At 45.0% G+C, this 23,729-nt stretch overlaps 2 protein-coding genes across 2 annotated transcripts in view; one reads left to right on the forward strand and one right to left on the reverse strand.

The window, feature by feature from the left end:
• The first annotated feature begins 2,355 nt into the window (after positions 1–2,355).
• Positions 2,356–4,945, forward strand: insm1b (insulinoma-associated 1b). Its single transcript, XM_079640724.1, has one exon. It carries the CDS (start codon positions 2,481–2,483, stop codon positions 3,918–3,920), a length of 1,440 nt encoding a protein of 479 aa, XP_079496850.1. The 5' UTR covers positions 2,356–2,480; the 3' UTR covers positions 3,921–4,945.
• Positions 4,946–6,720: 1,775 nt separating this feature from the next.
• The window catches only part of ralgapa2 (Ral GTPase activating protein catalytic subunit alpha 2), an 84,921-nt gene continuing 67,912 nt past the window's right edge, over positions 6,721–23,729 (reverse strand). Inside the window, exons 33-35 of the mRNA XM_079692831.1 lie at positions 15,191–15,312; positions 12,370–12,429; positions 6,721–9,353 (exon numbers count right to left, since the gene is read on the reverse strand). Coding sequence (XP_079548957.1) covers positions 9,196–9,353; positions 12,370–12,429; positions 15,191–15,312 — 340 coding nt within the window. The 3' untranslated portion in view covers positions 6,721–9,195. The remainder of the gene's footprint in view (positions 9,354–12,369; positions 12,430–15,190; positions 15,313–23,729) is intronic.

Raw genomic sequence — 23,729 nt, forward strand, 5'->3', positions numbered from 1 at the left:
ATTTTTACAGTTAATCCGTGAATTCAGGTTCAAATCATCAAATCAGGCCTACATTACTCTAGGAAGCTTTTTTAAAGTGACTGTGGGGAAAGTTAAAAAAACCAGCACAAAAAACATACTTTTACATGAAACTAAAACATTAAAAACAATACTTATTATTTTAAACTTTAATCATATAGGCCTAATCTAATAGCTATGATATTAAGAGTATGGGCTACATGCAGGTGGAATATGAGAGGAATATTATAAACGGTGCAGCATGCCATAAGGTTTATGAGGCTGAAGTTGGGCCTGCATTAGAGCGGCTGCAGCTGTATGCTAATGAGGCGCCTATGCTTCCCGTCCGCCAGAGCAGCACGCGCCACTGATCAAACACGCGCATGCGCCTTTATAGCCAAGACCAGCACACCGGCCCACGCGCCCCACAGAAATTATCATAGGGGAAAGAGGAACTAGTTAAAATGCCATCAAAGCTTGTACTCCCAACAAACCACGACTAATAGATGTGCAGAGAGAAAGAACAACAAGTAGCAGAAGAGAGGGGGACAAAGTCAGGGGAAAGTTTGGAGTTATATTATAAAGTACATTTAATTAGGCGAGTTTGTGAAGCCATAAAACAAAAAAACTGTTACAAACGTATTAACAAATAAGTACACTAAATGATTTTCGATACTTAAAAATGAGTTCAACTTGAATCAAAACATTGAAAAGTTTATGTTTAGTTTTATGTCTATCTTTAAAACGTTTCTAAAATGTTTTCTCGACTTCTGTCATTTTACCTCACCAAAATAACGGTGTGCGTTCAGGCAGGTGAGAAGGCACGGGCACACAGAGACCTATTGAAAGAAGGCGCAGGCCTGCGGCTCAGAGCCGATTGTGTAATTATTTGACTTGGTCATACTGCAGCTTTATGCAAATGAGGAGAACAATGTACGACGATGGAGATTAATTCCTCCCTGGTCTGCCGAGTGAAAGGAAAAAGAATGCACTCTCTGCCAAGTGGCGCACTGCAGCCTACATTTAGCCATTATAACGAGAGGGAGAAAAGACAAATACACAATATATGAGGTATGCACAGAAACCATGGGGGAGCTGGTAAAGAAGTGGGCCACATTTTGTCGTAAAAAAAGTTGTCTTTGTTAGGCAAACAGCAGACTGCATAATGAGGGCGTTTTATAGAAACGGAGATTTGTTTTAATAAATTATTGGAGTATAACAAACATGTATGCTTGTTTATAGGATGCAATGCAGACTTTAACATTAAATCGCTTCTTTCAGCAAAATAAGCCTACAAATCAACAATTCACGTCCTCAACACAGCACATATTTGCCCAAACAACAGTTCCCTCCAGCAACAACAGCAGCTTCCCTGTTATGTGCAGCATTTTTGCGGCACAAGCCTCGGCTGCGGCCTTCTTTGTCTGCAGCTCTGATTCCGCCCAGCACGCGCCTAGCTGTGGGCCAGATTGGTGGTGAGTCCTGTTTCACAGTTAAGAGGTCAATTTGCCTTTCAAACGAAAAAAACAGAGACGAGGAAATCCAAGCACGGGCAGACGTGGCTATTGTGCACAAAGACCAGAGGGCCTTCTTATTACTTATGTATGCAGCGAGATGTCTGATTTATATATCGAGTTAAACTACGCAGACACGTGCCCTAAAATAAAGAAACACTCCATCCATAGTGTTTATTTAAGGCATAATAAAATAAAGGTCTATAAAATCTTGCTTATCTGGTTTGTTGGGAGGCCTGCAATGTGTGCAAAGGTCGTGCGTAAAAGAGGAGCATGGGTATACAAAATAAACAACTGTGAACCGAGTGGAGGTTGAAACAAGCTGGAATTCGGAGAATCTGGTGTTACAGTTGTGTCCATTATGCTTCTCTGAACCTCATCACAGCAGAACTTGAAAGAAACACAGCTTTTGGTTTGTATTTAACCAAGCTTGTCTTATCCCCGTCTTAATTCTAAATTGTGATGATCGTGGCAGTGACGGACATTTCCTTTCGCAGCTCCGGGCCCCCCAGAGGAGAGCCACAAAGCCGTGGCACGTGTGCATTTGTATAGGGGCCCATCAGACCGTAAAAGGAGGAGGGTCCCGGCGTGTGCCTCTGTCGGGGAGGGGCTGAGCGCACACATTAATGTAATAAACCGCCAGTACATCTGCTAAGCTATCTGCACATCCTCCAACGAAATCCACCAAACCCAGGCTGTAAGCCCTCCCACAATCAAATCCACTGGGATGTTGGTTTCATCCGATTGGTCGGGGATGCTGCAACAGGGGGGGCGAGAACAATAGCATCATTCCGGCATAAAAAGAGTGGAGCTATGCCTTGGAGACGAAAACATTTCAGCAACAGAAGAATCGATATACTGGGGAGATAAAGTCCCAGAAGCTTCTAGTGTTGCCATATTTTTAACAAACCTGGATACTCGAGACTTCACCCACCTCCCCGAAGTGCCTTTCCTCTCATACTCGCCAAGATGCCCAAAGGATTCCTGGTAAAAAGAAACAGGAAATCTACACATGTTTCCTACAGGACTCGGTTGGACGAAGATGACTACCAGGAGCATCCCACCCCAGCTGCCTTGCCGAGTTATGTGGATCCCTCCCCGCCGATGTCTGTGGCATCCAGTCCGGAGCGCGCCGCAGCCTCTCCAGATTTCACAACAGCTTACGCGCCAGTGCCAAGACTGGAGAAGCCGGTGCTGTTCGGCAACCCGGAGTCGGTGTGCCAAGCGATCTACAGCCCCACCCGGCCCATCAGCAAGGAGCACGACAGGGGATATTTCGAGCGAAGTTTCAATCTGGGCTCGCCTATTTCTGCCGAGTCATTCCCCACACCTGCCTCCCTCTCCGGCCTGGACCAGCTCATGTTCGCTCCGGTCGACCTGAAGATCGGAACCAGCAACAGCAGCCGCAGCGGCACCACCAGCAGCCTCCCGGTACCGAGCAACCGGGTCGCCACCAAAAGACCCGCAGCTGACGGTACAGAACGTAAATCTAAGCCCGCCTCCAAGAAACCCAAAGCCATCAGAAAACTCAACTTCGAAGACGAGATGACGACTTCTCCCGTGCTTGGTCTCAAAATCAAAGAGGGGCCGCTGGAGATGAAGCCGAGGTCGTCTTCCGTGGGGAACAAACCTCTGGGGGAGTTTGTGTGTCAGCTGTGCAAGGAGGCGTATGAAGATCCATTCTCTCTGGCTCAGCACAAGTGCTCCCGCATCGTCAGGGTCGAGTACCGGTGTCCCGAGTGCGATAAGATGTTCAGCTGCCCGGCTAACCTCGCCTCTCACCGCCGCTGGCACAAACCCCGGACCACCGGAGCAACTGCCATGCCACAGGCCATCAAACATGAAACGGCCAAAATGCCACCCATGGGTGTCAAGTCAGTCAGCGACGAAGCCAAAGACATGAGTGACAGAGACACCCCGAGTCCAGGTCTGTCCGAGTCGGGCTCTGAAGATGGCACCTATGACTGCCAGTACTGCGGGAAGAGGTTTAAGCGACAGGCATACCTAAGAAAACACATCTTGGCACACCAGGCCTTGCAAAAGAAAGTGCTGGAGGAGCACGGGTTTAAAACCGGCGACCGCCCGGCAGAGCAGGCTCCGGTCTTACCCTCCTCTTCAGCATCATCTTCATCATCATTATCATCCTCAGAGGAAGCCACAAACCAAAGCCCCCTCAACCTGAGCCCGGCGGACTGCCTGCTGTGCCCGGTGTGCGGGGAGAGTTTCACCAGCAGGGCCGGCCAGGAGAGACACCTGCGCCTCATGCACTCCTCCCAGATTTACCCGTGCAAATACTGCCCCGCCACTCTCTACAGCTCGCCGGGGCTCACCAGGCACATAAACAAGTGCCACCCCTCGGAGAACAGGCAGGTGATCCTACTCCAAATGCCGGTGCGCCCCGCCTGTTAGAGACAACACTACACTTGTGCCTTTGAAGGGGGGATAACTTAAAAAAAGGAGAAACAAAAAAAGTGGCTTTGGGGTTAAAAAATAAGAGTTTGAGATGCTCACTGCCATAACTTTAGGCCAATGAAAGGCAGCCGGTTTGATGTTTAAGTGGTGTTTAATGAGGTGTCTTTTCCATGCCAATCAGTGATTGTTCAATGCTTCTCTCTATATTTGAACTACTTATAGGCCTATTTTGAGATTTTCTTTCTCAACGTAGTTTATCAAGAAGAAAAAAAAGAATACAAAGCGTTAGTTTGACTGTTAAAGGGTATTTTTCTAGGACAGCACATGTGTTCAATGATAGCTTCTAGACCTAAGAAATGTCTTAAAATTCTCAGAAATCCTTTTCCCCATCAAAGCCTTTTGAATTCACTATCACTGTAGCTTTAGGCTAGTTTGGGAATGACTTCGTATTGGTGGGAAAAAGAGAGTGACTGAGACATTCCCTGTTTAGTAGAACCACAAATGCCTTTAGTATAAGCCTAGTCCGACATAGCCTAAATACACATCCAAATCCCGCTGTATAACTGCCTTAAAAAAAGTCAACATAGACTGTATTAATTTTGAATGCTGGCACATATTTTATTATTATTATTATTATTATGGAAGATTGTTGCAATATTTTTCATCATGTTTGTTTATTTATTTATTTATTCAAATTATGTTATGTAACTTATTGTTGTGTTTGTTGTGATCTCTTCTGTGAATCGTTCTGGCAGTTTACATGTCGTATAGCCAAAATGTTTTTTGATTTTTGTTTTTTTTGTTTTTTTGGGGTCAAATTCACGAGTTGTGCTAATTGTCGTGGGTCGGGTTTTAATCCTCAATCCCCACAGCTCTTGTAAAAAAAACAAACGTAAAGCTCTTACCTTAGATGCAATCTTTTTTAAGGACAAGTTATTTTTCTTAAATGTTGGCTTTTATAGCGCTTTGATTGTATGTGTACATCGTTGTTGTCTATCGAAATAAAAATATTTTCAAAAGGACACGTGTCTCAAGGTGGTTGAACTTTCTCAGACAGAGTGGAAATAAGTACATGGTGGTAATTAACGAATACTTCATATTACTGGTGGGAATTTGGTTATGCTGACATGATAAGTTTGATGATCTTTTATAGAATATCCGTGATGGGTTTTCTCTTGAGGGAAGTCTGGACAATTATTTCCAAAAAGCTTCATATAGGCTAATAATGCTAAGATTATAATTAATACAGGTAGAAACTATTAATTTATCATATGTATATTATGTATATATTAAAGTATGAGATGTTGGAAAAAGCCCTCTGACTTTGTGGTTATAATTTTAGAACCCACAATGAAACCATGTGCGTAAAACTTTGCGTAAAAGCTCTTTCAAAATAACCTTAAACGCGTATTTACACTACACTGACTTATGCATAGATACAACATCTGTCAATATAATCTTTAACAAGTGAGTAAAATGCAGTTATTATTCTGCTTTTATGGCCGATCATGTGGTTTAAAGTGGACTTTCAAATCAGGTTACCAAGCAAGATGAATAAGAATACAACTGAACACCATAACACTTTTAACAATGTCACTGTTTAACTTTTTATGTATCCTCTGCACCATCCCTCTCACATCGGGTCCCACTCCAAAACGGTGCAACTCTTTTTACTCGTCCCCAACAGGAAAAGAAACCTCAGGATCCCCCCCGGCCAAACCTTTGCCTTCGATTCCCCGTTCTCCAGGCTGACTCGCAGTGAATCATAGTGGCTCAATAGAGGCCGTTTCGCTGCCACAGAGAAGCACTTAGGGCCTAATCATAAATCCCCTCCTTAATACCATGTCAGGACATGACAGGAGGACAAAGAGGTGGTGGATCAAACTCACCTCTGGAGCAGTAAAACATCTGTCTTCTCTGGAAGACTCATATGCAGTTCGATGTGTGCTGATTTAGGGCACATCCGGGCTCAGTGGGCTTCATATATGACCTCCAGAACCTGTAAGGCATTAATTCAGTTGTAATTTAGCACACAGCCTCCTCTTCAGACTTACAGAGACATACTGTCAGCACTGGGTTCACCTCAGAGTATTATTACTCATGGTATAACTTGCCTTATTTGTTGAAAAGATTACAAAAATCTCCTTTTTCCTATAAAGACTTTCCTGCTTATTAAAACTCTACAGCCTTCTCAGACTAAAAAAAGAATAAAACCATGTTTTAAATGACTGTCACTCCCCCTTAGGGCATCAGTGACAGTACATCCAGACAGAGATACGTGTGAAAATAGACTACAGTCAGCAGTGTAACACATGAAAAAAGACAATCTGGTAGTAACAATCAGCCTGGGACACCCAGACCCTGCTTCATAAACTCTCTCGGGGTCAATGACTGAGGCAAACAGCGCTGAGCATGGTGAAAATGAGCTAACATTATCAGCTTCTTTCTTACCCTTTCTCTCACACAGTTTCAGGGCTCCAATTACGGTCAAGTGCTTTTCCTGAGTCTTCATATGACCCAGGCGAGGCAGGGCTGCAGTCTAGGTGCTGCAGCCGATGCACCTGTACCTCCTGGTGAGCCTCCATTATGCCAGCCTGCTGAGCAGCAGGGGAGACAGATGGGAGGGGGGTCAGGTTACCCTCCTGCTGCTGCTAGCACGCCTGGGCCAGGGTCAGAGAGCCCATGGTAACAGCACCATCATGTCAGCACACACACTCTGGCCCACTCTGCTAAATCCGAGGTTACACAATTATTTGATGTGTTGTTAGGAGGGGGGAAAAAGGCACAAAGAAACGTAGAATTTCAAATTGATTTAATGAAATGTTTCAATTTTCACATTTCTAATAAAGATAGCAGGAATTCGGTCGTTAAAAACAGTTTGATATGTTGACAAGTAATGATGAAATCTTCAAGCTTTTTTTCCTCTTTCTCTTATACAAAGATTATATTACAGGCATTCATATATTTATATTCGGAAGGAGCTCGAGCCTTCAAATTTGACACAATGTACAAGGATTTTTTCTAAAACGAGAAGACCGAGAGAAAAAAACATACTAGGGCTAACACACTAGTTCATTTCCCTCACATTTATAAGACACACAATCCTTATCTTGGTCCAAAACTAACATCTCCAGCCAACTAAACCACCAAAGGGGGAGCACAGACCCCTTTCTAAAGACATCTGCTAATAAACTACAATCTTTAAGATCAGCATCCTGGGCGGTTCCTTCAAGTGGGGGGAGGGGGGGTTTATATTTATACATTCTTCAGAAAAGAAATATGTATCAACCCAAACAAAAGGAGGCGACATGTCAGGTTAGTAAAGACAACAGACAGGAGAGCGATGGGGGGAAAGTAAGGCATAGTAGTGCAACAGATGGGGATAGAGTTGCAACTTGGGTGGAGCCCTCTGAGGGGGTGTGTGTGTGTGTGTGTGTGGAACACCTGGCTGCCATGACTACCCTGAGCGGGCAGGTTGGAGAAGTGAGCGCCGGCCCGGCTGTTGCTAGGAGGGCTGCTAGAGTTCAGCTCAGGCATGCCACCTAAACCCAGAACACCCACCCCTCTCTTGGGAGGCGATGTGGGCGAGGGCGGAGGATCATGGGAAAGTGGAGGTGCCTCCTTGACTCCTATTCAGGGATGGAGCAGTGCACCACCTGTAATAAAGACTAAAAGAGAGAACCCCACAAAGCCATCTGCTGCTGTTTTTGTTGTGGGAAGCACAAGACGCTGACCTTTAGAGACAAAGAGAGGGAGGGGGGGGGGGGGGGGGGGGGGCTTTGTTTTAGACTACTAACTAATGATGGAGATGTGATGCAGGGTGTCTATGGTTTGTGTCACAAAAGAAGATAAACTAAAATGTGATTACGGGGAGGATAGGTGGTGTTGGACAGCATGTTAGAGGACAGACATAACACAGGCACTGTGAGAAGCTCCCTCTGAAACTCACACACTCATACACACACTCAAACACACCAGTGCATGGACTTAAGACTTCACCTGAGGCTCTGGCGGCATATTTCCTCTAAAACAGCACATGAACAGATAATACAATACAACATCAAATAGTTCCTTTCTAATATAAATCTAGCAAATAAAATGTAAAGCAATTTACATCCAAGAACAAAGAGAAACATTCAAATGCTAGGTAAATCAATGACAGTGCAAAAAATAAACGTTGGAATGTCGATGCCTTCGCTTCACAGGACAGGGGAAACTGATAGCGGAGGAAAGAGACAGGAGGAACTTATTCAATTACCGGACATGAGCCCAAGTTAACGACATCAGAAAACAATTACAAACGCAGTCTTTTCTCGTTTCAGCAGAGTTGCATAAATCAAATCATGACACAATCCATCGGAATTCATTTAAAAATGAAAATTAGAAGGGTAAAAAAAACAACACAACCCCAAACAGATTTTCTATTAAGCTCCAGTTAGAAAAGACGTCATTGATTGTCCACTCTGGGTTGAAGACAATTAAAAATCCTCCTGACTGCACGTCCTGCAGAGACTCAGAAAGTATGTGTGGTAGTGCAGGGAGCACGGACAGTCCTGGGGAGGCTATCCCCATGCATCAGTGTTTCTTTCTTCCTTTTTCAGTGTATGGAAGTCCATGAACATGGTCCACACTGGTCCTTAAGAGCAACTTCCTGTCCCCAGTGGCAATCTTTGACCCAGCAGAAAGGTTGCGGCAGGTGCGGGAGGAGGTAAAAAAAAGGCAAACATATTTATAAATGGATCCCAACATTTGTGCAGTTCTAGCATGATGCCGTTTACAGCGGTGTCCTTCAGTGCTTTGTCACATTGAGACAGATGAGATACAGAAACAGGGTGAAGCAGTCTCCCTTTCCCTTAACATAGTAAGAACGTCTTACTCTCCAGTGCATAGAGACAACACTAGAAACATGAGAATAAAAATGACATTTCTTTTTATCACAGGTTCCTTTCACGACTTCTCATTCAAGTCTTCCTATGCTGCAGATCCTTATGCTGAAACCACCAGGGTGAACATAAATAGCGTAGTCACATCCATCTCGATTAAGCAGTTAAACACCACAACAAATAGAAATGTATCAACGAAAATCAATGATTGCCACTTAAATTAAAAAATTGCATTATGCTCCAGTTACATGTTTATATGACACAAAATAAAACAAAGAAAAACAGTACACGCCAAGAAACACTTGCAGTCATAGCTGGGTGTGTGAGGCTCTTTGAGAGAAAGATTAAAGGCTGCACTCGGGGGGGGAAAAGGGGACGGGATGAAGAGCTCAGTTGGAGGATTTGCTTATAGCGCTGGCTGACCGGCGGAGCTTTCCGGACACTCGGTTCTTCGTGGCACGGGGCATTGTGGGAGAAACCTGGTCCACGGGGTCCGTTGGTCCTGCGTTGTTTCCGGATTCTGTGCTCACGCTGCCGGTGAAGGAGCCTGGGAGAGAAATGGAGGGAGAGATTGTGGACAGGAAGAAAAGGACAACAATAGATGAGACAGAGTTAGGCATGGCAGTGGGGTTCATCAGGTTGTGTGATTGCTGTTTTATCCCAGCATGCTTTGCCATGCATTTGGCTGCTCCCACAAACAAGATCACCTAGGGTTTTTTTTCACCGACATTCACAAAAACGTACAATTCAAACTGTCAAAGTGTTGAGATTTGAGTTTGTTTCACCCATTAAGCCATTCAAATTAAGATATGAGAAAGTGATTTCAAATATTTTAGAGATAACATGCTTCTTTCACATGCTGTGGGAAAGCAAAGCTTGTTAAAAGAGAAGGCGCCTTTCTTCCGAATACAGAGCTTCCAGATGCTTAAATGACATAAAAAACGAGGCAACCTTTGTAGCTAAGGGTAAAAAAAAAAGTATTCAGTTCACAGTGTGACAGCAAAATGCTTTGAATGGAAATAAAATTGCACATTATGCTCTTGTTGTGAACATGTGGAGCCTTCCCATTGTTAAGTACTGTCCTTTTTATAAAGAAACTTCACAGATAAGGGGACAGCAAGAAGTAATGGGCCGGGAGGTAGGCATGGGGGGGACAATCAAGTATTGTGAACGTCGCCCGGACTTCCTCAGTGTGCCCCTGACCAAACCCAGACCTGCTGCCTGTCAGCCCCCCCACCCCCCTTTGGCCCCCATGCCTCGAGTTTAAACAACTTTTCTGCTTTGTGGAGGTGGCATCTGGTTGCCTATTTTCTTTCCTATCCTTTTATTTCCTGCCATTTTTCAGAGCCATCTCAAGTTGCAGCGGCTAAAAGGAACGGCAGATGGCTGGAGTAACAGACACTCAGCAGCACAGTGGCCACCGGCAGCATCCAGGGCCGCGCTCACTGGGAGAGGAGGGCTGGGCTATGGATGAAACATAGGGTGTGTGTATTGTGAACGGCTAGAGGGGAGGTGAGGGGGGTCCGAAAATGGATTCTCAAATCTGCATATGAATATAAAAAAAGGGTCTGGCTTGGCAAAAAAAGAGAAGAAAATAGGCTGGCCTGATGGACGGAATAATTCCTGCATTCCCGTATTCTTCTACTCATTCCTACAGTGCACTTTGTGGGCTTAACTCCATCTGCATGTACTGCGAAAACATATGATAGACAGGAGGAAGGCAACCACCTATTACAGCCAATACACACTGACAATAGTGCGGTACAGTTCACCGCCCACTCAACAGACTTCCCTTTTCGTTTAGCGGCCATTAAAACATGCTGCACTAAACAGTCATCACTCCCACTGTGGCACTTAATGACTGCGACTGCATCGGTTAATTGATGTTCTTCACTGTATGGCCTTATGTAAGAATTCATTTTCATAGTAAGATACCGCTTGAAAAAAAAAAAACCCAGATCAAGAAGAGGCTAATGTATCATTATGGTCATTTTAACTCAGCATTTCCGCTCCTTGCTCAGCCCAATCTGCCTTACAGTGAGGTTCATTTCACATGGGAGGAATAAGGGAGAGAGAAAGAAAACAAAGAGGGTCTTTAAATGGCCCTGCTATCCCATTGGTCCCCTCTGCAGCAGCTCAAACAAGGCTTAGATGACAAAGACATCTTCCAGTGCGGCAGGTGTTAGTCTCAGTCTGCCCCAGGCAAACAGGCACACTCCAACAGGAGGAAATAAGGGGGGTGGAGGGATTGGGGGGAAAGAAAGGAAAGAGAAAAGTGTTTGCTGGGGTAAGAGATAAAGGCGCGCCACATGCAGAAGCGAGGGCCAGAAGTGTAGCCTTATTGTTCATGCTGCTACTTAGTCAGGTGCTAATTGTCCCCACCGTGCATCACTTTCAATTACCAGCCTGGCCTAAACAGTAGGACACCCCCCAAATAAACAGCCTGGTTTCTCTGTCCCTTTACCCCTTTGTCAGAGCACTCAGTAAATAAAGCTTGGTTAGTGCTGGATGGAGAAAAAGAAGAGTGGGAGGGGGGAACAGCCAGGATGAGTGATCGAGCGAAGGGGTAGGTAGGCTGCTGGACGGAAGCGAGCTTCAGGTCTGACTCGGGGCTTACCTGCGCCATAAACCGTTTTTGGACCTTTATATTTTTAATCTAAAAGGGGAAAAACAGAATAGAGCATCATGTGAGACACCATACCACAGTGCAGCAGAACACAACACAACGCTGAAAGGTCAGTGATCTGAGGGAGACTCAGACAGCTTGTGTGGCGTCGAGGTTAGTCATCACAGGAAGGTTTCCAAAGTCACACAAGGTTAAATGTTTTTACGGCGATGAGTTAATCAACAATTGCCCTTTTTTATTCTGAAGATACCTTCAAGGATATTTTCTGCCAGTGCCTGTTGAATCTGTCCAATTCACATATTTCAAAATCAAGAAGATTTTGAAATCCAAACCATAAATGGTGGGCAGTTCACATGGCAACAACAGAAACAATTTGCACCACTGTTACCATTAAAGAGGGTTAGTGTGGGAGTGTAAAAGATGCTAGGGGTTTAAAGAGGTTTTATCCACTAAAAAGAAATGTTTCTTATGTGCAGTTAGTCATTTTTTTTTTTTCAAGGTTAAAACACAGACAACATCACAACACAAGACAAAATGGAGCAGTGCAGGTGAAACACAACAAGGGCAGAGCACTGTGGATACAGTTAGTATGGCAGATGGAGTAGCTCATGCAGGACGCCATGATGCTGGTCTGAAGTGGCATGGTAAGAGTGAGATTGCATTCAGGGTCATGGAGTTAACTGACAAGCCAAATATGTTACGAGAGGAGTAGAGGGTGGAGGTTAAAATGGTTAAAATACAACTACTTTTATCCATTAGCATGCAGAATCTGAACTTGGGCCATTTTTTCTTTCAAAAATTGGCTCAATCAAGCGCAGCCCACGTAGTTATTTGATGATGGCGGGGTTCACAATCATTTTAATGAATTAATGGATGGATGTTGGGGGGCTGTGGCTGGGCGTCATGCCTAGTGAGGAGGAAGCAGGCAGAGTCTTACAGTCCAGTTTGGCCCAGGGGTACTCCATGTCCCAAACCATCCCCGGCCAACGCCTGCACGCTGTCATGGAGCATGGATGACATGTTAGTGGCAGCAATGGGAGCAAGAGCAGGATGGACTCACAGACAGATGGACACACACACACACACACACACACACACACACACACACACACACACACACACACACACACACACACACACACACACACACACACACACACACACACACACACACACACACACACACACACACACACACACACACACACACACACACACACACACACACACACACACACACACACACACACACACACACACAGGACGGCAGTGGAGCACAGTTAAGAAGAATGAGGATGAGGAGCAGCGTCAGCCAGCCATCACTGCTACATCGAAGCTTGATGGGACACAGAGTCTCAGGGTGATCGATTACAACGATTAAGGATACTTGGGTGCATTATGTATGTGGCCTAAAGCATTAAATACATCATGCCTATGGTTTTGAAAAGCTACAGACCAGCTTTCAGTTTATAAATACAGTTGATAAGAATACATGAAAACGCACAGCTGTGGTGGCTGGAAGAAACTGCTAGAGTCAATTCAGCACCTACTGGACCGTCAATTATTACCCTGTTAAAACTGTTCTTTTTTCAACATTGGTAACCCTAAAGGGACCCTATTCTGCTCATTTGCAGGTTCATTATTGTATGTAGTGCCTCTACTGTGACACGTCTCCATGCTTTAATGTTCAAAAAGGTATTTATTTTTCTCACACTGCCTGTGCTGCAGCACCTCTTTTCACCCTCTGTCTGAAACCAGAGCCCAGTCTGCTCTGAGTGGTTCGCTGGCCGGCTCTGTTTTTCTGCCAACAGCACAGGGTATCCCAAAGAAACGAAGTTGATAATATGCAAACGAGTGTTTGACATCAAAAGATGACTTTAGGAACTACTGCTAGCTACTTTCATTGCAAAGAGATGGCACAGTGCCAAGGACACACTGCATTTGGTTTTGTCTGTTTGCAGTGTGGCCTTCATTATCGGGAGATCATGGCTCTTGGCAGACAGGACTACATAATTTAAAGGCTTGTAGTGAACTAATCTAAATACAGATGGTAAAGCTAACTTAATAACGATAAGAAAAATACATAAAAAAAGTTTATTGGCAAATGTCACATCACAATTCCTTGGCTGCAACACAAATAAATAATACAACTAATATATAATGTCAAACTTTAGCAGCAGAATAATTAGTGAAATCACTGAACCCACTGTTGAAATAGTTCACCTAAAAATAAAGTGAATGTGTTACAATATTGTCTGAAGTAAGTCCTGGATACACTATGAATGGACATAAACACACACCCTGACATTAATCTAGTAATCTATTTACACACGTTGATTCCAGAGAAATACAAATGGCCGTTCAGAACGAGTTTCCGCAGCAGCGAGGGTGACACGTCAGCCTTACGGACTTCATTACGTCCTGGCCTCTCACATTAGCTACAGCAGCTCTGTCCCATGCTGTGAACGTTTATTCCAAAGCCTGGCAAACCTCACTAACCTGTCTCTGTCCAGACACAAAGGAACTCATGGTCAGCTAGATCTTCTTCCTCTCACTCATTTGCTCTCCCTGCATCTATATTCCTCTTAATCTCAATTATATTTCCCCTCAGTCCTTCCCTTTAGAGTGATCGAGTGGTGGGGATGAGACGAGGTGACGAGAGGTCAGTTGGGGAGATTTTACACCTCTCCCGGAAAGATGGGCAAATTCTATGATAATATAGCTTACTATTTCAAAAGCCTGAATATCACACCTGCCGTCTCACACAGACAGGCACACAGTCTCAGAAATCCAGACATGTAATTCTCACATGCCAGCATACAGGGTAAAAATATTACATACACGTCGAACAACCCTTGAAGCTGAGAAAATTTGAAAATGACACGACATCTATGGTGTGGTACTGTGGAGTGCTTTCCTTGTCAAAACAGAATGTGTGTCGGGATCCGATAGAGTGGAAAAGTGCAATCCCGTATTGATTTCAGTGCTGTGGCAGATCGATCAGAGCTGGCACAAGTAGGAAGAACAAGATAAGACACGTTTTCCATTCTATTCATCACAGACTGATAAGGGTGCAGTGCTGACATCCGCGAGCTGCTGTTTGCCGGTCGGCTCTTCTAAGTGTTGGTGAATGAGCTCATGAACACACACACACACACACACACACACACACACACACACACACACACACACACACACACACACACACACACACACACACACACACACACACACACACACACACACACACACACACACACACACACACACACACACACACACACACACACACACACACACACACACACACACACACACACACACACACACACACACACACTTTGCGGCCGCCATTTAACAAGGCTGCTTATATTCATAGGAAAGTAATTGCACGGAAAATATGCAGTTTGGAAACTAGAAGGGATGAAAAAAGTAGTGTGAGTGGGGCTTGAGGAAGTGGAGAAGGCAGAGCGTTTGAAGTCAGTCGGATAGCATGAAGAGGCCGGGCCCGTCGTTTGATATTCATCAGCGCACGTAGGCGAGGAGGAACATTGGAGATAAGGGAGGGTGGAGGAGGCAAGGATGGAAAACAGGTGTGTTGTAGAGCAGAAAAAAAGAGGCAATTAAGAAAGGTGAAAGAAGGGATAACGCACAAATGTGATGAAGGACTGGGATGGAGAACCTGATGGAAGGGGGCAAAAACATGGAATAGAAAAAACCTAAGGGAGAACAGAGGTGCAGTTTGGGTAGTTTCTCACCTGTCCCACTCATTGGATAGCCAGGAGAGGGGGAGAAGACCTGTGAGGCAAAATCTTCGAAGGTCATGACCTCTCTGTGGTTCTGAACAATGGCCTCCAGGTAGAGCGCCCGCTCCTCATAGCTGGTTAGTTCTCGTTAAGGCACAAAATATGATGGCATGTTGGAGAAGAAAAAGGTAGCAATACAGACTTAGCATTTCAAAGTAATTAAACCTCAGAATAATCGCATTTCAGAAGATCATTCTGCACATCTTGTCAGTTATCATAGCCACAGTAACACATCACATATTTTCAGTGGCGCGCTGCATATACATGTGCTGAGAGCGAGAGGCAGGGCAGCTCCACCATCAGCAACCCAGCCAGAAGCAAAGAGGGAACAATCAGCCATGACACACAGCCCCAAATGAGAATGCAGTCTCAAAAATAATCATAAAAAAAGAGAGAAAGAATACATGACTGCTGGCGTGATGCTCCAAACCTCTCCTCTCCCCCCTCTTGTGCCTCTCTTCTCTCTAATAGAACCCCTGCTGCAGGCAGTATGTCTAGGACCTCCCTCCCCGATGTGCTGCCTGCCACTTCTCCGTGCCATCAGGGGGAAAATTGGAGCCATTTGAAATTCAGAGTGACAAGCAGTGACTGGAGCCTGGGCAACCAGCATGCAGGATGGATGGCCGGATTTGAAATGGGAAAGCTTAAATTAATAAATAAATAAATATATATAGACCTGCAAAATGGCTGCCGGATGAGGTTGGAAAACATTCAGGTGGCCATTATCATATCATTATCATAGATTAATCGTAAATCTGTTGTGGAATGGAGGCAAGTGCTGGGTAAAATATGGTGCAGGGAACTACTGGAGTCAAAGGTCTGTCTGATGGCTTAATGATAGTAAAACCTTTTGAGATTTAACAGTGTGTGAGTGTGTTTGACAATGAGCCAGATTATTCTCACGGCTGTCTGTTGTGGCCATTTTTCTTTGATAGAAGACACCTCACAAATTGCTTGTCAAACACATGCATACTCACTCTCACACAACTCAAGTCGCTCTGCACAGAGCCCCCTCCCCCTCATCTCATTACCACTGCCAGGGTGGAGTGGCACTGGGCTGTTGCTGACGCCAAGGCTGAACCAGGCTGAGCTGAGATAGGCTGGACTGGGCCGAGGGGCTGGGGTCTGGGTTAGATAGATAGGACGCGACAGTGACTGGGCGAGGGGCCTGCTGTGGGCACATGCCGCCACAGCAGGGGCCAAAGCAGCCATGACCAATGGCTTTGAGGGAACCGTGGCAAGGCAGGGTGACGGGCACCTGAGCCGGGAGGCACCAGAGGGGACGCAGGCCAAGCTGCTCAGGGACAGACAGGGATGGACAGAGGGCAGTCCGGGACAAAGGATGGGGAAAATAGAGAGCAAGATGGAAGTGCTGTCCCGTACCACACCCTACACAGCAAATAATTACAATTATCTAAAAACAGATAGCTGCATATCAAGTGGGACAAGTTTTTGGTGTTGAGAACGCTAAGGTTTTTGATTGTAGTCTAAGCAGTTTCGATCAATCTGGAACAAAAGAGGCAGGATGCATTGTCCAAGGTTTTGGAACACGATGGGATATTGTCTGATGGTGATGTTCTGATTTGTTTAAAAATGAACTGAAAGTCAAATGGCAACAATTTATTTCGTATGCGTCGTCTACAATTCCGGATCCCAACCAGAAATGTTGGCTTTTGCCCAAGAAGCTTAATCAGCGTAAGATAGTTAGCCGAGGGGTCCCAAGGTTACATAAAGGTACATTTTTTGGATGCTTGCCAGGACAGAACTCCAAAATCCATTCAAATAAAAGCTCATATTTCCTGCCTTAAGTAAGGAGAAGAGGAATGGAAAGACCTGGCCAGGATCTCCATTTAAGAGCATGATGTTGAGTAAAAGCCTCTCGAGCTCTATATCTGTCTTCCGGTCACAACCAGGCATGCAACGTCACTGTTTTCTGTCACTTGCTGGAAACAGTATTGGACCAGAGTGGGCATCCCAGTCTCTGCTGCCATGGTAACTTGGGTCAAAGCTCTGTGTGGTGGGTCATATTCAGGCTTTTATGGATGACAGACACAGAGAAAGGATGTTTGTAAAAAATAGCAACATGTGCCCAAATAGGTGATAAGTGGAAGACAAAATATAGTAGCACTTAATGAAAGGAAATTAGAGAAGTTAGAAGGAAGTGAGCAAATGAAAGAGAAGGGAGGACGAGAAGAGAGAAAGAGAACCTCGGCACAGCGTGGGTCAACATGGCCATATGGCTGTCCATTATCAGAGATGCAGATGACTGGAGGCCTGTTATTGAGATTCCTAAAGCAAATATTGACTCCAGCTGGAGCAGACGCTCTCGCTGACTCTGACACACGCCTCTCCTCCACTACTTCCTTCCGCTGCCCTCCATCCAAGTCAAATGGATTATAGTGGGTGAGGAATTATAAAAAAAACTTCAAAGAATAAAATCAAGGGAGTCTAGAATTATCAAGAGACGAGAGAAAATATAGAGCCACAGGCTGCCGGGGAGAAAGACAGACGGTTAGGGAGACTAATAAAAGGTATTTTGGAGACGAGTGAAAGCGAGAGCCATAATCAGCTCACTTAAGTAAATGTACGGAGCTATCTGTGAGTAAAAAAAAAAATTGCAGCACAGAAATCAGAGCTGATGCACAGCGAGGGGTAATCTTGCCTCCCGCACTCCCTCACCTTTCTGCTCGTCTCTAATTACTAAGCCACAGGCACAGCTTGTTCCGCTGTATATGCACAGATGCGGCTGCCTATGCGCAGTAACTTAATCAACGGACACGTCCAGAACAGTGACGCAAAGACTATGCCCATGTCATGGACACCAAACCTGCTGACACTGACCTAGTTTTGGGGGGAAAGCTGCAGCTATGATGGTGATCAGCATCATGTTGAGACAAGCTTCTCTGAGAATATGTATCACAAAATACAAAATGTTAGTCTGCCTTTTTTAGATTACGACTATTTCTCTATATCGCATCAAGCTACTCTATATTATGTGCTATAAAAATCCTCATAAAGCTAGGGATGAAATGTATAAAAAGGAAAATGCAGACAGGTCTACGTTTCCACAGATGGACTGCAACTTAAGTCACCCGTGAGATAACTGTCATTTACAGCTGAACTGGGCGGACAAGCAAGACAAGCCTGAGTATTGGAGGAGAGCGTGTTGCACCACTTTGGGAATTTCCAAGGAACCCCTACGTTCCAAGCCGTTGCATTCCTATTAGGGAGAAGAGAGGGAAACCAATGTAATGCCTATGGAGCGTGGCAAACATTGGGACAGTAACAAGAAATAAAAAAACATCAAGAGTTAATGTGAAACAACTTTAGTTAGGGGATTTTATGTCTAGAGACATGGAGGATGTGGAAAGGGCTTTGAGAGTAGGGAGGGATTTTTATGGTTTAAAAAAGAAAAGTACAAATCTAATCTGTTAAATACAACACATTTGGGATAGTTTGTTTTAGTGGTCATTGTATGCCATATCCCCTGCATGCCCTCTCTTTTTTGGAGGACAAAGGAAGTGACTTATGGCCAGCATGTTGTTTCTTAGTGTAGATGTAAATGCATTATGCAAAAACACACACAATGCAGCTAAAATGGCATAGAACAAAAAGGTGTTATATGGCCCGAAAAAGCACCCTCAGAGTCAGAATCCAACAACGTGAAACCTGCGAAAGCATATGTGCATGTGTATCTGAGTTGGCCTACGTGTACATGCATATGTATCTGTGGGTGTGTGCACGTATGTATACATATGCATGCATGCTGTCCAGATGGCAAGAGATGGGGGGGGGGGGGGGGGGGGTTCTCTTGGGGAAGGGTGGGGGTCAAGCATCTTTGTGGATCAAAGCCAAGGTCAGGGCAGCTGCAGTGGCCCATGTTCAAGGTGAATGGAGGCCTCAGATGGCTCTTCATTAGCAGGCTGCTCCGTCCCTGCTGGACCCCATCAGCCAACCGCCACTGAGCCTCATCATCCTCTCCCTCCCTTCCTCTTCCTCTGTCCACAGGGACCAGTCCTGAAAACACCCGTCCACTGGGATCCATATTGTGGCGTTTGTAACCCCGCCCAGTCCACACGGACACGCACACATGCTCACACAGGCGTTTGTGCATAAGCAGGTACAACACACACTGACACTATTCACCCCCACACACTGTTCCCCCAAAAGAGCCAATGTTGACCTCTGAACTGGAGTCTCTCTGTGGAGAGCAGCATCCTCCTGACCATCCAGCCTCCGTCTTTGTGTTGCTCAATCCCCCTGCTGACAAAAGGCCTCACGCCACTACTGGCCTCTGACACACACTCAACATCAAAGTGAACACACACATCCTTTGAACACACACAGCCAGCAGGGAAGTCAATGGCTTCTAAAAGTAAACCTCTCAGTTTATATTAAATGTTTTCTTGCCATTTGTTCGCCACCAGCACATTGTGCGTATACTGGAGGCCAAAGAAAACATATGAATGTATTTGTTTTCAGTCTTCTATTCCCCTATTTCGCGTGTTGCGTGTCTAATGTAACTGCCTTCAACTGCCGTTCAACAGAAATGCATGAATCATCAGCATACATTTGATTTCTTTATAAAAACAAATGTACCAACATTTACTATCGGACTAAATCATGTTTCCTTAGTTTAAACGTTATTAGGTCAACCTATATAAAAAAAGCGTGAATACCAAGCAATGATATTCAAAGAGTCTTTTAGGTACCCCAAAAGTGCTGACCACCATATGTTTTCAACCAAAGATTCTTTCAAGGTTCACCATGTGGTCAATCTCAGTAAAGGTTATGTGGGGGTCTTGGTCAGGAGAAGACAAACCCAGTGACCGCAGCTTGACAGTCCATCTGGAGTTTGCCAAGGGGAAGTGCATGGATTCTGAGAGCATGGTGGGACAAAAGATGATTCGGTCTGCCAAGTGAACACCAGTGCTGTATCCAGTGGGGACCAGATAATGAATACTATACCCACAGTGAACTACACTGGTGGCAGCTTCATGCTGTAGGGATGGCTGTCAGCAGCAGAGACTCGTTAAGACTGGACTGGGTTCATTTTGACTAGCAATGTCAAAATCCAACTCTGGAACCCCGTTTTATGTTTTTTGCTAAATAACAATAGATTGTGTGCGGAGATTTTTGTTTATAGTATTTACTCTCATTTTCAGTAATTGCAGACATGAGAAGAATGAATTAAACAGAAGCACAGAGACTCTCACACACAGCTAATCTGTTGATAAGGCGGAGCAGAGGGTGAAGGTCCAGATTAGGCAATAGAGCATTAGAAGGGGTTTTAAGACGCTCCATACTGACATTTCACTACTTAAGCTCCATTTCTATCTACTAGTGCAGGGGGGTGGCTGTCCTATGGTCAAAGATGTCCTAAGGCTAAACTCTCTCTCTATGAAATGTTCATATTCAAAATGAGGCATGTCAAGTCAGATAAGGAAATTGTCCCCCACAAAAAACGTTTAAAAGGCAGACGGACATTTGTAAAAGAGGATGACACTATTGAAGTTTTGAATTATCATCCCTTGCAGGCCTGCCTGGAGCAGGTAGACCATTGTGTTGACTTCTTTGATTGTGTTCTTTTGGCAGGAAGAGTTGCGACTGACACCAGGAGGCTACACCTTTACCAAACACAGACACTTTCTGGTTATAAGGCATGTGTACGTTATCCTTCGAGAAGATACATCGCTTACTATCACATCTTATGATTCTTGAAGTTTTTCTTGAAGAACATGCAATACACTAAAAATGAGCTTTTCCATTCATGGGGAGGAAACAGCTCCTGGGGCTTCCACGGAAGCAGCCAAGGTTAATCCTGTTTATGGAAGCGCTGGAGGTAAAAGGGGCTCTTGTAGTGAAGAGGGACAGTTTAGAGATGAGGTGGAGGGTGCCTCTAGGTGCTTGACCCCCTCCTCTCTTAGCCCCACATCTGCCCATTAACCTGGGCCAATCAGCTTGACCTTGGTGAGGAGAGGAGCTCAGGAGTAGCTCACAGAGCCATTGACTCCCAGCAGTCACATAATTGGCCTGTTAAGAGGAAGGGATGGGGGGGTGCTTCGTTGTGCCTGGGTGCCAGTGCAAGCGGTGTGTTAAAATAAAGAGAAAAAAGGAGATGAAGTAATTATTTTTTGTTCAACGACAAAGTGCGTCACGCTCTTATATCACATGCGCACTCACAGCGAAGTTGTCCGATTTCACTGTCCATACACAAGAGTACATTTAGGAATTTACAGTTTTTTCATAGGTGTCGAACTAAAAAAGGGGAGAAAAAGTGTCAGATTCGAAAAAAGACTAGTGGAAAAGACACACCTTTACATGGAATACAGGCTGTTGTTCTTACCAATAATTTACACTGGCTATCATAGGAGGTAATAGGAGCTGACTGGTGTCACATGACCGTGTTTAAATCAACAGGGGATCACAGTCATCTCCAGGAGGAGACTGTATATGGACGAACTGCTGCTCATTATGGAAAAGGAGATAAGAGGCAGGAAATGGCTGGGAAATGTATAGAGGTAATACACAAGCAAAGAGAAAGGGTCGAGACGCTGAAAACGAGGGATAGAACTATGGAGAAACAAGGTGGAGAGAAGGGAGAGAGTGGGAAAGAAGGATAAAGCCAGGCAGGTGTTGATTGGAGAGAGGCCAGGCGGTGAGTGCCAGCGGTACCTGTTGTCACAGCGAGGGCTGAGGTGTGAAGCCCGTCTCAGCAGAGGCCCTGAGAGGTGTGAGGTGATTATGGGAAAACGGGGAGGAAGACAGAGACATTTAGACGGGAGAGACGCGGAGAGAAAGAAAGATAGGGACAGAGAGAGTGAATGTGGCGATAAAGCTTGCTGCTGGAATAATGGCGGAGTGGGAAGGAACAACAGATTGAGATGGATAAAGTGAGAGCGTGTATGACAGAAACTAGCCAGTAGGGTGATTGTATAGTGTGTGTGTGTGTGTGTGTGTGTGTGTGTGTGTGTGTGTGTGTGTGTGTGCGCGCATGTGTGTCCCAATCCCATTTTATATGGCAGCTACTCAAACCTTGGTGTCTCATTAAACAGCTTTGTGCTGTAGACTCAGCAGCAGGACAGAGAAAAACGTCTGAATGTGTCACAGATGCATTATGATGAGTGGAGGTGTTTGTGTGTTCATTTTCTGGGTGTGCATAGACATACATGAGATCAGATGCTCCAGTGGAATAGCTGCTTTCAGAAGATTTCTTAACAAGTAGCCTAATTAGGAGCTGGTCCAGAAAACCGGAGCTTGTGAGTCTCTGAGGAGCCGGGTCAAACAGTAAGCCCAGGTTAATGACACCTCCTGAGGGGCGAGTTTCCCCACAGCGAGAGCTTTCTAAAGCTCCAACCTCCACACCTCTCTGCCGTCCATCTGGCATTCAGACAACGGGATGGGAAGTTATGGCTGTGACATCACTCCTAACCTGTGACATCATCACTGCCCATCAGTGATTTCACACAGGTTTGCCACAGCTGCAGACTAAATCTGATGTCTGCTAGCTGGCATGAGCAGGTTATTTATGAGCTGATTGGATAAAGTAGTCACCCATTTTCTCAAGTCTCTGGCGGACCACCATTCCTCTGGGAGACACTAAAAATCGATTTCTGCTCCACGACAAATCACAAGACAAGAACCTACACCAGTCGATGTTGACCTCTAAACTATGTTTGGACAGACCGTTGGGGGCCAAAGAATATAAATGATAATGCAACAAGTAAGCCTCACAACACAGAGAAACCACAAGACAACTGGTGACATCATAATTTGTCGTGGCACTGTTTGTTCAGCACAACATGACTGCCATCAAAGCCTACTGGGGCTTGTGTATTCAGACGAGCTGAGTCTGTAACCAATCTCGTTTTGAAAGGACTCTGGTCTCCATTGATGAGTCCCAACGCAGCAGCCTTAGATGTGAAACACAATGGATCGACATGATTAATCAAACACAGGCCCATTACAGGCAGACAGTCACGCAGGCCTCCAGCGTGCATTAACAGAAAGTCATAATAAGATGAGCAGAGGCTCACAGGGATGAAGATGAACAGATACAGCTCTGTGACTGGCCGGGTGAGAGTTCTCTCTGAAGGTCTCCTTTGTCAGTGACGATGGCCAGAGTGGTATGAATGCCTTCTGGAAACCTTATTAGGTCAGTACAAAGGTGTGCATCATATTAGTTATCTGAGGTGAATATGCGTCTGATATATGAATTGTTCAGAATCGAGACAGGACCGAACAACGACACCTATCTGATCTCAATTTGAACTTTTAATAAAAAGTCAAAGATGAGAAAGAGAAGGGCACGCTGGGGCGAGACTGCCATTAAAATCCATCTGATTACTTTCTTTCAACTGTCATGTGGAAATGTATAGCTTGATAATTATTACCACCAGGGTACAGATTCACACTCTGCCCACCTGTATCCACCTCAAAGCATGGCAGCAATCAAAGTCATCTGACGTTCCATAATCTGTTTGACACATCT

Source organism: Notothenia rossii (genome assembly GCF_949606895.1).
Source record: "Notothenia rossii genome assembly, chromosome: 7".
NCBI classification, from domain to species: domain Eukaryota; kingdom Metazoa; phylum Chordata; class Actinopteri; order Perciformes; family Nototheniidae; genus Notothenia; species Notothenia rossii.